This window comes from Apteryx rowi, unplaced genomic scaffold, assembly GCF_003343035.1.
Source record: "Apteryx rowi isolate R43461 unplaced genomic scaffold, aptRow1 scaffold_8, whole genome shotgun sequence".
NCBI lineage: Eukaryota > Metazoa > Chordata > Aves > Apterygiformes > Apterygidae > Apteryx > Apteryx rowi.
Genome location: NW_020451093.1, coordinates 2,574,550 through 2,589,049, shown reverse-complemented (window position 1 = coordinate 2,589,049; position 14,500 = coordinate 2,574,550). Strand labels below are relative to the sequence as shown.

General features: G+C 41.7%; 1 protein-coding gene across 1 annotated transcript; it reads left to right on the top strand.

Annotated features, from left to right (window-relative positions):
• Window positions 1-81: 81 nt before the first annotated feature.
• On the top strand, window positions 82-14,342 carry MCM6 (minichromosome maintenance complex component 6). The gene is made up of 17 exons (XM_026089094.1): window positions 82-226; window positions 456-602; window positions 1,146-1,256; window positions 1,757-2,006; window positions 2,715-2,880; window positions 2,979-3,124; window positions 4,080-4,230; window positions 4,896-5,037; window positions 6,102-6,243; window positions 6,386-6,493; window positions 7,160-7,315; window positions 8,376-8,504; window positions 9,719-9,880; window positions 10,993-11,128; window positions 11,426-11,593; window positions 12,922-13,061; window positions 13,810-14,342. The coding sequence occupies exons 1-17, from the start codon at window positions 114-116 to the stop codon at window positions 13,921-13,923; spliced, it is 2,481 nt and encodes an 826-aa protein (XP_025944879.1). The 5' UTR covers window positions 82-113; the 3' UTR covers window positions 13,924-14,342.
• Window positions 14,343-14,500: the final 158 nt, after the last annotated feature.

Here is a 14,500-nt window from a genome sequence, read left to right as displayed (position 1 = left end):
CGGCCGCCGATTGGCCGGCGCGGCGGCGCGGCGGAGCACGTGGTGCCGGCTGTGGCGCGAACCGCTGCGCGGTGCGGGTGGGGGTTGGGGTCGGGGCTCCGGCGGCGGCGGCGATGGACCTGGCGGTGGCGGCGGGCGCCGCGGGGGCGGCGCAGCAACAGCAGCAGCAGCTCCGCGATGAGGTGGCGGAGAAGTGCCAGAAGCTGTTCCAGGACTTCTTGGAGGAGTGAGTGGGGCCGGGCCGGGCCGCGGGCCGCGGGGTGCGGGCGCCTCACGGGGGGCCGCCATTTGGCGAGGGCCGTCCGGCGGCGCGCAGGCCCCTGCCCCGCCGTCCTCTCCCGCGCGCCCCTCGGCGTATCCTCTTCCTTCCCTTCCGCGCTGCGTTCAGACGCGTTCGCTTGCTGCCCGACGTACACAGAGCTGTGACCGTCCGCCTCGATCGCGTTCGCCCTCAGGTTCCAGAACGGCGACGGGGAGGTCAAATACCTGCGTGACGCCGAGGAGCTGATCCGGCCGGAGCGGAACACGCTGATCGTGAGCTTTGTGGATTTGGAGCAGTTCAATCAGCAGCTCTCCACCACCGTGCAGGAGGAGTTCTACAGGTAAAGCGGGGAGGTTGCCTGAGAGCTGAGCAGCGCGATGCCAGGCCCAGGAAGTCTTGGCAAATATTCATCTGCTTTCCCTATGGGGAAAACTCCTGTCGTTTAAAACGTGTTTTTTATTGGATCAAAACTTATTTCTTACCGCACTGATAATTGTTACTTCTGCCTCTTTGAGAAGCATAAGTTAACTAGGCAACTGCATTTATTCTGGTAAGTAGATGGTCAGTATGGAAATACAGGATAAACCTTAGCACTTCTTACTCTGAAAATATTCTTTTGAGCCAGTGGCTGATTTTCAGGCTCTACTTCTTAATATATGGGTAAAAGTGTCATAAAATGAGCCTCCTCAGAAAACAAAGCAAATGGTAATATTATGCGATAGTGTCATATTTAACATTTAAATTAGCTTTTGTGTGCTCTTCCATAGTGCGGCAGTATAAGACAGAACTTGCAAATGGATGGTACAAACCTTTGACACAGGCTAAGGTGAAAAAGACATTTTGATAGTTTCTGTAAAATTTGAACTTATTTTCTGTGTTTCAGAGTTTATCCTTATCTCTGCCGAGCAGTAAAGACTTTTGCCAGAGACCATGGAAATGTTCCTTCAAACAAGGACTTCTATGTTGCATTCCAAGATCTACCTACCAGACACAAGTAAGATGATTATTAATTCCAAAAACTTGTGTATTTGTGTTTGGGGGAAGAAGTGTTCAAGCATACTGAAAGTGTTTTGACTATGTAGCAAGAAATGTACAGTTTATCAGTACAATTGTGAAGAAATTGCCTAATCTTGTGCAGAATATTTTCTGAAACACTTTATCATTTGTGGATCATACAGACACTGGGCTAGAAGGGAAGGGACCTCAGATAATTATGGTCATCATATTCCACAAATATAACTTGTCTATTTTAAAAATGAGTTAGAGTAAGTTACTTCTTGAAGCACAACTGAAGGAACTTCTTTTAGATGAATATTTAAGCTCAAACCATATAAAAGTTTGTGTAAAATCTTAAAATGAGAAAACATTGCAACTGTTCTTTACTCACAGACTGAACGAAACTACCTAGTGTCTTAGTACTTGGGCACTGCACTGGGCCTAAAAATGCCAACTCAACTAAGAACTTAATCCCTATCAATTTCGTGTTTTAAACAGAATTCGAGAATTGACTTCAGCAAAAATTGGCTCACTGATGCGTATCAGTGGACAGGTGGTACGTACCCACCCAGTTCATCCCGAGCTTGTAAGTGGAACCTTCCTATGCCTAGACTGTCAGACAGTGATTAAAGATGTGGAACAGCAATTTAAATACACGCAACCGAACATCTGCAGAAACCCAGTCTGCGCCAATAGAAGGAGATTCCTGCTGGACACAAACAAATCAAGATTTGTTGACTTCCAAAAGGTATAGTGGTGGGGGTGTGGGGAGGGCCTAGTAGTGACTCTTCTGTGCGAGTTGAAAGATATTGTGTGCGCTGCTACACATTGACGATAGCTCATTTTGGTTCTGTCAACCTCAAGAAAAGGCCTCAGAAAAGGCATGGGAGTTTCTGCTAACAGTTTCTTTCTGTCTATGGAAGACTTATTTTTAAGCACTGGAAGTTATGAGTAGAATCAGAGCAGTTTTATCACATGACATTTATTTTCTAAGCAAGCCAGAGAGAGCCCACATATTTAAGTCATTGTCAGTCTCCTCTGGCAGGTACATGGTGTGTAATTATTTTATGCAAGTGTGAAAAGAGGTGTCTCTAGTATCTTCAGTGTTTCACTCTTCCAGATTGTTTTATTTTGCCAAATCCTCCGTGGATCACATCTTACAATAATATTTTGTATCTGTCACATTAATTGCACTGTTTAAGTGTCCAGAGTGCTTTTCCCAGTCCTCAGAACTGAGCTCTCCTGAGCATTCCCTACAGTTTTTCCAAGACTCTCCAGATACTGATTAGTAATGGGTTTTTTTGTTTCTTTGTGGCATTTTAAGAGGAATTTCATAAGACTGGTATGGATGGCAGCAAGCAAATGCCACTTACTGCATTTGTTAGCAGCTTCAATTTTAAAGCGGTTTCAAAATTAACGACATCTACTGAGTGCTTTAATATTCTGTAATCCTCAGGTTCGCATTCAGGAGACGCAGGCCGAGCTGCCGCGTGGTAGCATTCCTCGCAGCGTGGAGGTGATCTTGCGTGCAGAAGCGGTAGAGTCAGCTCAGGCTGGTGACAAATGTGACTTCACGGGGTCGCTGATCGTTGTGCCTGATGTGGCTCAGCTCTCAACGCCAGGTCTGTAGCTAGTGCTCCTGCCGCTTGCTGCACCTGCGATGGGGCGTCCCTCCCGCTTGTTCGGGGAACTGTCGTTCTGACCCTTGTTCTACTGGCAGGGGTGCGCGCAGAAACGGGCTCCCGCGTCAGTGGGACGGAGGGCTACGAAACGGAAGGAATCCGAGGACTTCGTGCCCTGGGAGTCAGAGAGCTGTCATATAAACTAGTCTTCCTAGCTTGTTATGTCGCTCCAACAAATCCACGGGTGAGTGTGGAAAGAAAATAGATGTAAGTGTTGATGGTTTCTGTTCTGTATAATTTTACTTTTATTTTGTAGGTGTAATGCCTTACTCTGCATTTGACTCCCTTTATATTCTGATTGGATTTATACAGCAAGTTCTTTTCTTGGCAAATAGCATGCCTGCGAAGACTGCTGTGAGCTGTAAAGACAATTTTATCAACTTATTCTAAAGAGATAAATAATTCATTTATTTCCATTCAGCCTTTACCCATTTCTCCAGCATTTCTTCCTCCTCCAGGAAATCCTAATGCTCCATTTTGTCACAGGGCAAGGGGAGAGCCATCCTTCTTGTTCCCTCCATTTTATCATATTAAATCATTAGATGTTACTACTACCTAATAAATAATAAAAAATAATACTGATTATGGCTGGGTAGCCATGATGATGAATGATATTGTTATGATATTATTGGCCATTATGATATTTTAATCTATAATTCTGCTAGTGGCTTGATCACATAAGACAAAAACAGTGTTTGTTATTTCCTTGGTGTGGAAGTTTCCAGCCTCATTCTATTCTCATTCTTGTAATTCCAGATAATGAGGAGTACTTACAAAGGCAAATTTTAGCCAAAGGAAGCCATCCCGTTTTGCTCTCCTTTGAATCTGGATGAGCATCTTTCTCAGGGTTTTCTCACAAACTGAAGTTACTCCTTTGATTTCCCCTCACACACACACCCCGGGAATTGTCTCTCTCTAGGTTTTTTTTTGTTTGGTTGGTTTTGGTTTTGTTTTTTTTTTTTTTTTGAAAGGTCTAAGGTGATGAACTTCCTTAGCCTAAGGTCAGCCTTTCTGGATGTGTTCCTCCTACTCAGCTTACACAGCAGATTTGTAAAACCTCTTGTCTGCAATGTTCACATTCAGTAGTGGCCATGTTTTTCATTGGTATTGCTTTTATATTTTGAATATCCCTTGTTTAGTTTGGTGGAAAAGAGCTCCGAGATGAAGAACAGACTGCGGAAAGCATTAAGAACCAAATGTCTGTGAAAGAGTGGGAAAAAGTGTTTGAAATGAGCCAAGATAAAAACCTCTATCACAATCTGTGTACCAGCCTCTTCCCCACTATCCACGGTAAGAGTCCAGCTGTTGTACCAGAGTGGGGAGATCGCACTTGTGAAAATATCACTTCTTTCTGATGTCCGTGTAGTGCCATTTTGTAGCCCTGTACCAGCTGTCTCAAACTATCCCCTCCATCACTGGTTTTGCTAGAAAAGGAGAACCTATTTCCTGAGTACGTCCTGTGTTCAATCATTAAGGCCCGAGTCAAAATGGTTGGTTTTGCTATTGTATCACCTACAACTAAACACAACAACCGATAGTTGGATATAAGCTTTATTTTGTATGGGCATCCTTCAAAAGATTTAAGGGTTCCAAATATTTGCATACTCTCATGCATGCATGTGTAAGCATTTGTCTGCAGTTCTTGCTTCTGGCTCTGAAGTAGTTTGCATGCTTACTTTGGTTATATCTGAAAAGCTACCAGCTGAATTTTGTCCATATTCTGAGCTACTGTAGCGTTAAGGAATTTGGCTGCCGTCTGAGTCATTCTTCCTTGAATTTGTATCAAGCACATAAATGTAGTTTTTAGTGGATGTTTAGCAAAAAGGTGGTTTCTGAGCAGATGCTCCCAAATCCTCTAGAATTCTCCTGGGCTGATTTTTTTTTTTTTTCTTTTTAATATATGAAAAACAGGGAGCTGCATTTTGGATTTTTTTTGAGTATCTTTTCTGGGACAGGTAATGATGAAGTGAAACGTGGGGTTCTGCTGATGCTTTTTGGAGGAGTTCCTAAGACCACTTCAGAAGGCACTTCATTGCGTGGGGACATCAATGTTTGTGTTGTTGGTGATCCAAGTACAGCCAAGAGTCAATTTCTAAAGTAAGCATCTCTTTAAAACTCAATATTTAAATATTGTCCAGTGTGAGTAGAGCTATAAGTGTTTACTGTGCTTTTTTTACCTGAACCAGGGGAAAGGCAAGTAAAATATTTAAGAATACTTTCCAGGAATTGCTTGGACGTGGTTGAATTACTAGAATAGAGCTGAAGCATATTTAACAAGCCCCTATGGCAGCAACAGTAAGGAATGAATTAAGATTGTTGTTGTTGTTGTTGTTGCTGAGGCAGTTACGTATTTTCAGATCTTTTTGAAAGACATCAAATATTAAAGCTACAGAGTTTATTGCACATCTTAATGATTATTTTCCTGTTTCATTCATTTTTAGCTTAGTCTAAATTGGAGGGTCCCAAACGCTTTGGACTGATAGACAGCTGTTAACCTTGAACAATAGTTATTGACTACTCAGTCTCATGCTTTTTTACTTGAAATACTGCTTAACATTTTATTACATTCCTCGTACACCACTTTCTGTGGCAGACTAGTTTGGGGACAGCTGGTCTGGAGGACTGACTTGATACGTTGGTTGGCATAGGAAGCACAGGATTTCTAACACTGTGTTCACTCACCTCTGCATCTTCCTCCATGAGATACTTACAGCGTACGCGGCATCTCAGAAGTGCGTGGGCACCACAGAGGCTGCATTAGGCTGCCTGAGGCTGGTCTAGCTGCTTGCTGCCATGAAGCAGTTTGTTCCTTTGGGCTGATGTTCACCTGACCTGTGAGGAGCTCTGTCAGCCTGTGAATTCAGCAGAAACCTTGTAGGAGGAGGTCTGGATTATTTTTTTCTGGCACTGTAGCCAAGGGTGAATAACAGACCTGTGACAGCCCGCGATTAGATAGTTATTATTCCCAAGGGCATGCTTACACATCAATATCGATGGGAGGGCCTACCTAAATGTTAATTGTAAGTCCATGCTTTCTGAGGAAGAAATGGCTTTAGAGGTTGAAAGCAGTGCTGTGTTAAAGCTGTCTTCTTTCTGCAGGTTTGAAAAAAAAAAAAAAAAGTTCACGTAACCCAGTTCCTCACTGTTACTTCTCTCCATAGGCACGTGGAAGAGTTCAGTCCTCGTGCTGTGTACACCAGCGGAAAAGCCTCCAGCGCTGCTGGTCTAACAGCAGCTGTTGTAAAAGATGAAGAATCTCATGAGTTTGTTATCGAAGCCGGAGCACTGATGTTGGCGGATAATGTAAGTCCAGTAACTAGGGAGTTCCTGCATCTGTGGAACGATTTTGATTAATGACAAAAATCCCCAAATTGTCTTTAAGATGCTTTTTCTCCAAAAGTGATTAAATTGGGGTAACGTGTTATTTTTAATTCTTCTGCTGCAGGGGGTTTGTTGCATTGATGAATTTGACAAAATGGACATGCGGGATCAAGTAGCCATTCACGAAGCAATGGAGCAGCAGACTATATCCATTACTAAAGCAGGAGTAAAGGTAGCTTGCACTATTCCTCTGGTCATCCAGTCTGCCTGATCGCCTAAGTGTTTGTTCCACGTACTCACGCAGTGTCATCCTCTATCATATTTCCTTTTCAGCTCAGTAGCTGCCTGACTGTAGCAGCAGAGATATCACTTACCTGCTCAGTTTTTGTGCCACTTACCCAGAAAGAATTAAAAATTTTGCTGAAAGGAAGAAAGAGATAGTAGTGGGTAGGAAACAGAAAGTGGGAACCAAGATGGGAAAAGTCTAACCCTGAAGCATCGCCAAAAGAGGACGTAGACTTGAATTTGTTTGTAGAAGTAAATTGTATACATGCGCTGTAAAAACACTGAGTGTGTTGTGGAAAGCAATTTTAAGTGCTAGCTTCAGCATTGTAGACAGAAGCGTAACAGTGTTAAAATATTGAATCACTCAAACTATGGATTAGGGCAGAGAGATGGTTAGAAAGTACTGGTGAGAAGAGTTTTGGCTCTTCTAAGGAGCTGTTGCTCTAATACTATTGTATCCCTATATAAAAGATGGGTAGCGTTGTGAAGACGTTACAGGATAGCCTACTAGTGCTATGCTGACCCACTGGAATTGCAGTGAGTTGGTTCCTTTAGCAAGTGGTCACGTTTTCTTGTTTTGTTTTGTTTTTTTTCCCCCCCCCTCCATTGTCAGGCTACCCTGAATGCCAGGACCTCCATTTTGGCTGCAGCAAACCCAGTTGGCGGGCGCTATGACAGATCCAAGTCACTGAAACAGAATATAAACCTGTCAGCTCCCATCATGTCTCGGTTTGATCTCTTCTTCATTCTTGTGGATGAATGTAATGAGGTAATTTTAAGGAATCATAGAATAATTTGCATCAGAAGGCATTTCTGGAAGTCTCTAGTCCAATCCCAAGCTTAAAGTAGACCACTAAGAACAGGTTGGCAGGGCCTTGACCTGGTGAGTTTTGATTATCTCCAAGGATGGAGATTTTGCCACCTCTCTAGGCCCCTGCTCCAATGTTTGACAATTCTCATATGTTTGGATTTAAAAAAAAAAAAAAAAGTATAGCTGATCAGAATTTCTTGTGGTCCAGTTTACATCTGTTGCTTCTTGTCTTGTCAATCTGTACTTGCAAGAACAGTGTGGGTCCATCACCTCTATACCCTCCAATTAGGCACTTTGATTGATTGAACAGACCCAGCTCTCTCAGCTTGTCTGCATACATCACCTGCTCCTGCCCCATGACCATCTCTGTGGGCCTCCACTGGGCAATTTTAGGTGACATTGATCTCCTGAGAGCCTCCTCCTTGTACTTCTCTGTCTAGAAAGCTATGAGCTGGCAGTACACATTTGGACATACCCTGCTGAATACAAGGATGTTGCCCTTTCATTTTGTAGTGATTTAACCTGCAAACTTAACACCATTAGTCATTTTTAAAAATGGCTGGTTACTACGGGTAAGATTGCTACCACCAGTCTATGTGGTGTTGGCCTTGGGAACACATGAGGAACAGAGATTAATGTTGGTTCAGTAGTCTTCTCTGCTCTTTTGCTGAGAGTAATTATCTAATTGAGAAGGGACTGCTGAAAGAGACAAAGTAGGCTGAAAAGAAGGAAACGGTTCCCACGCTGCAGAGTGTTGCTTTCTGCTGCTTCTTTGGCTATCTTGTAACCCAGGAGAGTTGAAACTGCCTTTCATCCTTTCTCTGGTATTTTTCCTCTTATTAAAAACCCTCCAAGACATTTCTCCTGGGTCTTCTGGTAGAGAATCTTGCTTCAGGGAAAACTAGCTCTGCCGTGAAGAGGGCAAGTAAGGGAGCAGGATGGGAAGGAAGAATATAACTGTTGTTTTGATATGTGGCTGGTGTTGTGAGAGTGATCTAACAGAGCAATAATATCCCAGGTTACAGATTATGCCATTGCCAGACGCATAGTGGATCTGCATTCCAGAATAGAAGAATCTGTTGATCGGGTCTATTCGTTAGATGATATCAGAAGGTATCTGCTGTTTGCAAGACAGTTTAAACCAAAGGTAATTCTGTTTTGTCATCTATTAGTACAGTATACTGTATGGAAAGGTCCAAAGGAATAGTCATTCTGCAGCTTGCTTTCTTTAGGCAAATGGAAAGACACTTAGTGTAGTTTTCTCCCTAAAATGCAGCAGTAATCTCAGTTATTATCTAGAAACATAGTATATTTTGGAGCCATGTATTCTTTTGAACTCTGGAGACTCAGCCAGCCCAGCTGAGACTATTTTATAATTAGGGATCTTAATTGCTTCAGTGGCAGTTTTTAACCTCTGTCTAGAGCAACTGATAGGTGGTTTTGTAGCTCTCCCTTATCTCAAGGGCGTGGAGTATTTAACGTAGCTGCCACTGAGATTTTTGTATTTTATTGACTTATTGCTTAATCAAACAGTTGGTTTGTCTTTATTTTAAAAGGATATTGTTCCTCAGTATTTCTCTACTTTCTTTGTGATAAAATACAGAATATGGGAAACTGCTCTAAGTACAGATTTTTGTGGTCTGTCCAAATTGCAGCTTGCATGGGCTGTGTCAGATCTTTCAGAAGTTCATCTAATGTAGTGCTTCTCAAATGCTAGGAGAGAGGACATCCTCCCTTACACAGAGCAGTTTGTGTCTCAGAGAAGGCCAAAGGAATCCCTAGAATAATTCCATGTCTCCCCAGCTCTGGGGAGAGAACAGAGGCTGGCAGGGCTAGTCAGTATATGGCCTCATCTGATTTTCATTCTGGAAAGTAGAGTGTACTACTTCACAAGAGCTTTGCAAACTCCCATTTCATTTCCATGTGGTGGTGAGTGGGTTTTGCCAGTTGGATCTGTGTGTGTGCAGATAGACTGGGGCTACAAAGCGTGTATGGAAAGCGGTAGTCGGTGTACGTCGAGTGCGTGTGCTTGTGTGTGTGTGTTTGAAATGAATGGAGGGTGAATAAGCATAGAACAGTCTAGTAGAGACTGGCAGTGAATTGTGCCTGGAAGCAAGCGGGTGGAACAGAAAATTCAGGTGATCAAAACTTTTGTAGAATAATTAATGTTAATGTTGTTATATTTATTATAATGTCACTGTTATTGTAATCATTATTACAATATAACTAATATGTATGTGGGAGAGGACACTAAAAATGGTAGCTAGTATAGAAAAGTCTGGGAACCACTGATCTAACGGGAGAAGCATGAACTTAATATTTTTAACATGGCAAGCTGTTATACTGTCTTATGTCAAACAGATATCTAAGGAATCGGAGGACTTTATAGTGGAGCAGTATAAACGACTACGTCAGCGTGATGGCTCCGGAGTGACAAAGTCATCCTGGAGAATCACAGTGCGGCAGTTGGAGAGCATGATCCGGCTGTCTGAAGCTATGGCCCGTATGCACTGCTGCGATGAGGTATCGAGTCTATATTAACGCTGTGGGAGTTCTGGCTTTGCTATTTGACTGCGATATTGTGTATATTTAAATCCTGTGGGTGAGCAGGAGAGCTTGGATGTTTTCACTTGTGAAACCAATCATATTCGGTCTGAATTTGTATGCCAGAAATACTGCTTTTAAGGTGTGTCTTGTAAAAACTGAGGTCGGTTGGTCTAAACTGCAGACATTCATCTTTTTGCATGATAGATGTGTCAGCACTCTCAGCCAGTCAAATTGTATCAGACAGGAGGAACAATCATCTGTATTAATAGCAGCCAGGGCTGCTGACAGTGTCTCTCCTAATCTCATAGTTTGTAATCTCACCCAGCTCTTTTTCCTCTGTAATCTAAAAAGTCGAAGTCCATCAAGGCAACTGAACCTCCCTGAGACAATGCAGAGGGATAGTCAAGCACGTATTTGTGATCTGAGCTCCTCCTCACATCAGCCAATATTGAGATATATTTTGTGTTATGGCTATAAAATGTTCAACCATTATCCACCTTCTCGCTGCTTTAAGACACAGCAGGTTTTTTTGAATGTTAGTTAGGGGTTGCAAATGACACTGCAGTGGTAGTAAACTGCTCACTGGTTACGTGAGAAGGACACCCGCTGAGTTCATTTTAGTTAAGTTTAGCTTATAAAGAAACAGACAGCTTTTGGCTTATGGCTCAATTAGAGAAGACCTTTCCATTTTTTTTTTCTTTTCAAATCCAGAAGAGGGTCTCATTAATTGTAAACACTTTTTCATATTGTTTCTACTCAGATCCATTCCTTTCCATGTCTCTTACCCCACTGATCTTTCTTCAAGGTGGTCTCGCTTAAGCAAAAATATTGTCCGCATGATAGTTAAGGCCTGAAAGGTTCATCAGGCTGCTTCCTCCATAATCTTATGTGAACTCAGAGTCACACCTGTAGCAGGATATAATTTGGCTTGCAAAGACTTTACAGCTTATGGTTAATTGGGTGAGATGGATAGAAAGCCAGCTTGCCAGACTCTGGGGTGAGTTTCCGAAGCTATTGGGGAAACAAACCTTTAATACTAGAACAGCCACCATGCATATTTAATACATATTTTTTCAAATCTTTCCCAGGTTCATCCAAAACACGTGAAGGAAGCTTTCAGGCTTTTAAATAAATCTATCATTAGAGTTGAGACTCCTGACATCAATTTAGACCAAGACGATGAACAGCAAGTGGAGGATCAAGAGGACCAAGATGGAGCCAATGGTAAATCACTTGCAGAGAGCTTTTGAAAGGGGAAGAGGACTTCCAGCCCTTTATAGCTTACATTGTTTGAGTATATACTTCTCTTTATTTCTCACCTATTGCTCCTCTCTCTGTATCTCTCTAACCACTAATGACTGGAGTAAGGGTCTAGGATCTTTACTCCTCTTCTTAACTCTCTTTCAGCCTCCTTGTGGGCTCCATTCACTTTGGTCAATGCAAGATGTTCCTGTGACTTGCAGAGAGTTTTAGACAGTTGAGAGACATTGCAAAGTTAAACCTGGGCATGTGTTCAAACAGGTGAGGCAGAAGCTCCAGCTGGGGTCAACGGTCTTGTGAATGGGATCAATGGCCAACCTGAGGACGTGAGCAAGGATGCTGCACCCAAAGCTTCTCTTAGACTGGGTTTCTCTGAGTATCGACGGATTTCTAATCTCCTTGTGCTGCACCTCAGGAAAGCAGAGGAAGGTAAGAATTTGTTTATTAAAAAGATGACACACTGTGAGCTGTGTCACCATGTGTGGATCAGCTCTTTTCTAAATCAGATTCACCTAAAACTAACAAGGGAGTTTCTTTAGCTGTGAAAAAACTTTTAGTCCTCCAGTCACTTTAGAGAAAAATGGCTTGTACATGGCTTGTGTTTTAAAAAGTTAGTATAGAAGGCTGTTATTGTGGCTCTTTGCACAGGGGTTGCCACTTCTTCCTGTGCAGTTTTCAGTGAAACTTGGTAAACATCCCTGTGCAAGTAGAGTCTCTGCTTTTTCGTACCCTGAAATACTTGAGACTTGCTAACAGAGCAACCTTAACCTCTGCAGGGGTTCACACGCTTCCTGCTCTGAGTGAACTAATCCCACTGTGCCGAGATTCAGCACAGATAGCAGCAGCAGCAGTTCAGGAAGCCAGTGTTACTGCATTTCATGCTACTACACTTCAGACTTTTGCTCCTGCTGAGACACCAGGCTTGTTAGGTCCTGTGTGACCCTGTGCACATGTGGATGTACGACAACTGCTGGTATGAATACAGCTTCATGGACTTTCTAACTCTGGCATCTTAGTCATTTGTCATAGACCAGCAAGCCAAGGAGTATGTCTGCAGAGCAAGGAAAAGGGGTTTGCAGCATATGCTCGTTTAACGTAGCTAAAATGGTCAGCAGCAACGAAAACATTGCGGCAAGAATGCCGGCAACCGCAGCCCAAAGTCTACACTGAGCCAGTGTGTACTGCGTGTTAGATGGCTGCGTCCTCTCCGGGGCAGATGAAATATTCCAGCTGCGACGAGGCTACGCTGTGGTGAAACGTAGCAGCTGTCTGACAGCATGTAACAATACTACAAAGTTCTTGGATGGCTGTGGAAACTCCAGTATCTATTCAAAATACTGAGGAGTTGTAGAAGGATGATTTCTTCAGTTTTGTGTGATACTGATTTTCTTTTGCCTTTACTTAGAGGAAAGTTGTACAAGTCCTTACAACTGCTGTTTCTTGAAGGTATTTGCTGAGCTGCTCATTTAGTTTGTGAGCCACATAAATGCATGAAATCAAAAGCCTCAATTCTGAATCTAAATATTTAATCTCCAATAAAACTACGGTACAATAGCCTTCCATACAAAACATGCTGATTTAAGAAAAAGAAGAAAATCTGACAGGCTGTTGTGTGTTTCTCTTTCCAGCAGTGTAAATGTTAAAATAGATGTCCTTTTCTCTAACAGTTTGATTGGTATATTATGCTGCTGTGTTTATGCAAATTGTGTGGATTGGCATTATCATTAGATTTCCTTTTTTTTTAATCTTATTTGCAGAAGAGGACGATTCATCATTAAAGAAGAGTGAACTTATTAATTGGTATCTAAAGGAAATTGAATCTGAAATAGAGTCTGAAGAAGAGCTTATAAACAAAAAGAAGATCATAGAGAGAGTCATTCATCGACTTACACATTATGTATGTACAGAGATGTGTGGATACTGAAAGGGGATTTTAACTTATGATTCATTTTTAATACAGTATATTCTTAATTTGAGAAATATGTTTTGTGCTTCCGTATCACTGACCGATGCAGTCTAAATGCTTTTTGTTTAAATCTCTGTTAAAAATAGTTACAGAGAAAACACTGAAATAAGTTAGAGGCAAATGCATATGGATAAAAGTTCAGAGTGCCGTATTTTGTCCCTACAGAAGTGTAAGTGGTAATTTTCCTGTACTTCTGTAGTATTAGTTATACATTAGGACACAGAAATGCACACAAAAACAAATTTGGTGGTTAGCTTTAAGCTTTATTTATTTATTGTGCCTTGTTTAAAACACTTCTCTGAGGTAAAAATGATTATTTTCCAGGATCAAAGTGTTTACATGCACGGAAGTTATGGATTTCAGATTTTGCATTCAAAGCGTGGGAGTACTAGGGCTGTTTGGAGGAAAAAATATCAAAATATAAAATGGGCAAGATATTTTTAATTTTAAAGGTGCAGAACAGCTAGACTGAGATGTTCCCAGAAAGTATACAATGTATAAGAGATTTCCACTGAAGTTAATTACTAAGATTAGAAACTTATTAAAAAGGGAGCTCACAGTTAAAAGGGTTAAATAATTCATCAGTAGGAGGTGCTACCAGTATAAAAATCAGACGGCTTTCAAAAAGTGCAAACAGTCTTTTTTTGTTCTTGTCTGAATAGATTTTTGTCTGTTGCAGGACCACATTCTTATAGAACTGTCCCAGTCGGGCCTGAGAGGCTCCAGAGAAGAGGAGACTTTCGATGAAGACCCATACCTGGTTGTCAACCCTAACTATCTGCTGGAAGACTAAGGCTGAGAACTGGATTATGGAACGGACTAGTTATGTGTTGGAAAATGCATTCTCTCTGAATTCTTGCAATAGTTGCTCTATAGCTAACATCTTAAATTTATATGAACGCTTTACTGTCGAATGGACCAATACGCGGTTAGTAATATATGACTGATCATATACGCTGAACATACTTGGAATGTTTTTAAGCAAATGACACATTAATGTATTAGTTTTGTTACTCATTCTGGGTTTCACTGCAATCGTCCAGATGCAGAGGAGAGTCATTCAATAACTCTTTTCTGCATCAAGCTATGTAGATGCTTTCGTTTTAAATGAGAGGAATTCTGCATTATTCTTCTATTGTATTTAGTAAACATTTTATGCTATAGGTTTTCACTGTTTTTCTTATGAATATAAATAAAAGATCATTCAATGTCTGCAGATGTCTGGGGGTGGCTTTGTTGTCAGTAGTATGTGGGGTTGCTGTTTTCCCTGCCTGTGCTTTAATGCTGAAAAATTAATGATCTAAATACATAGTGTTTTATGAAATATTTAATCTTCTGGATGACATGCTGTTTTTAGGAAGGCTTTTAAA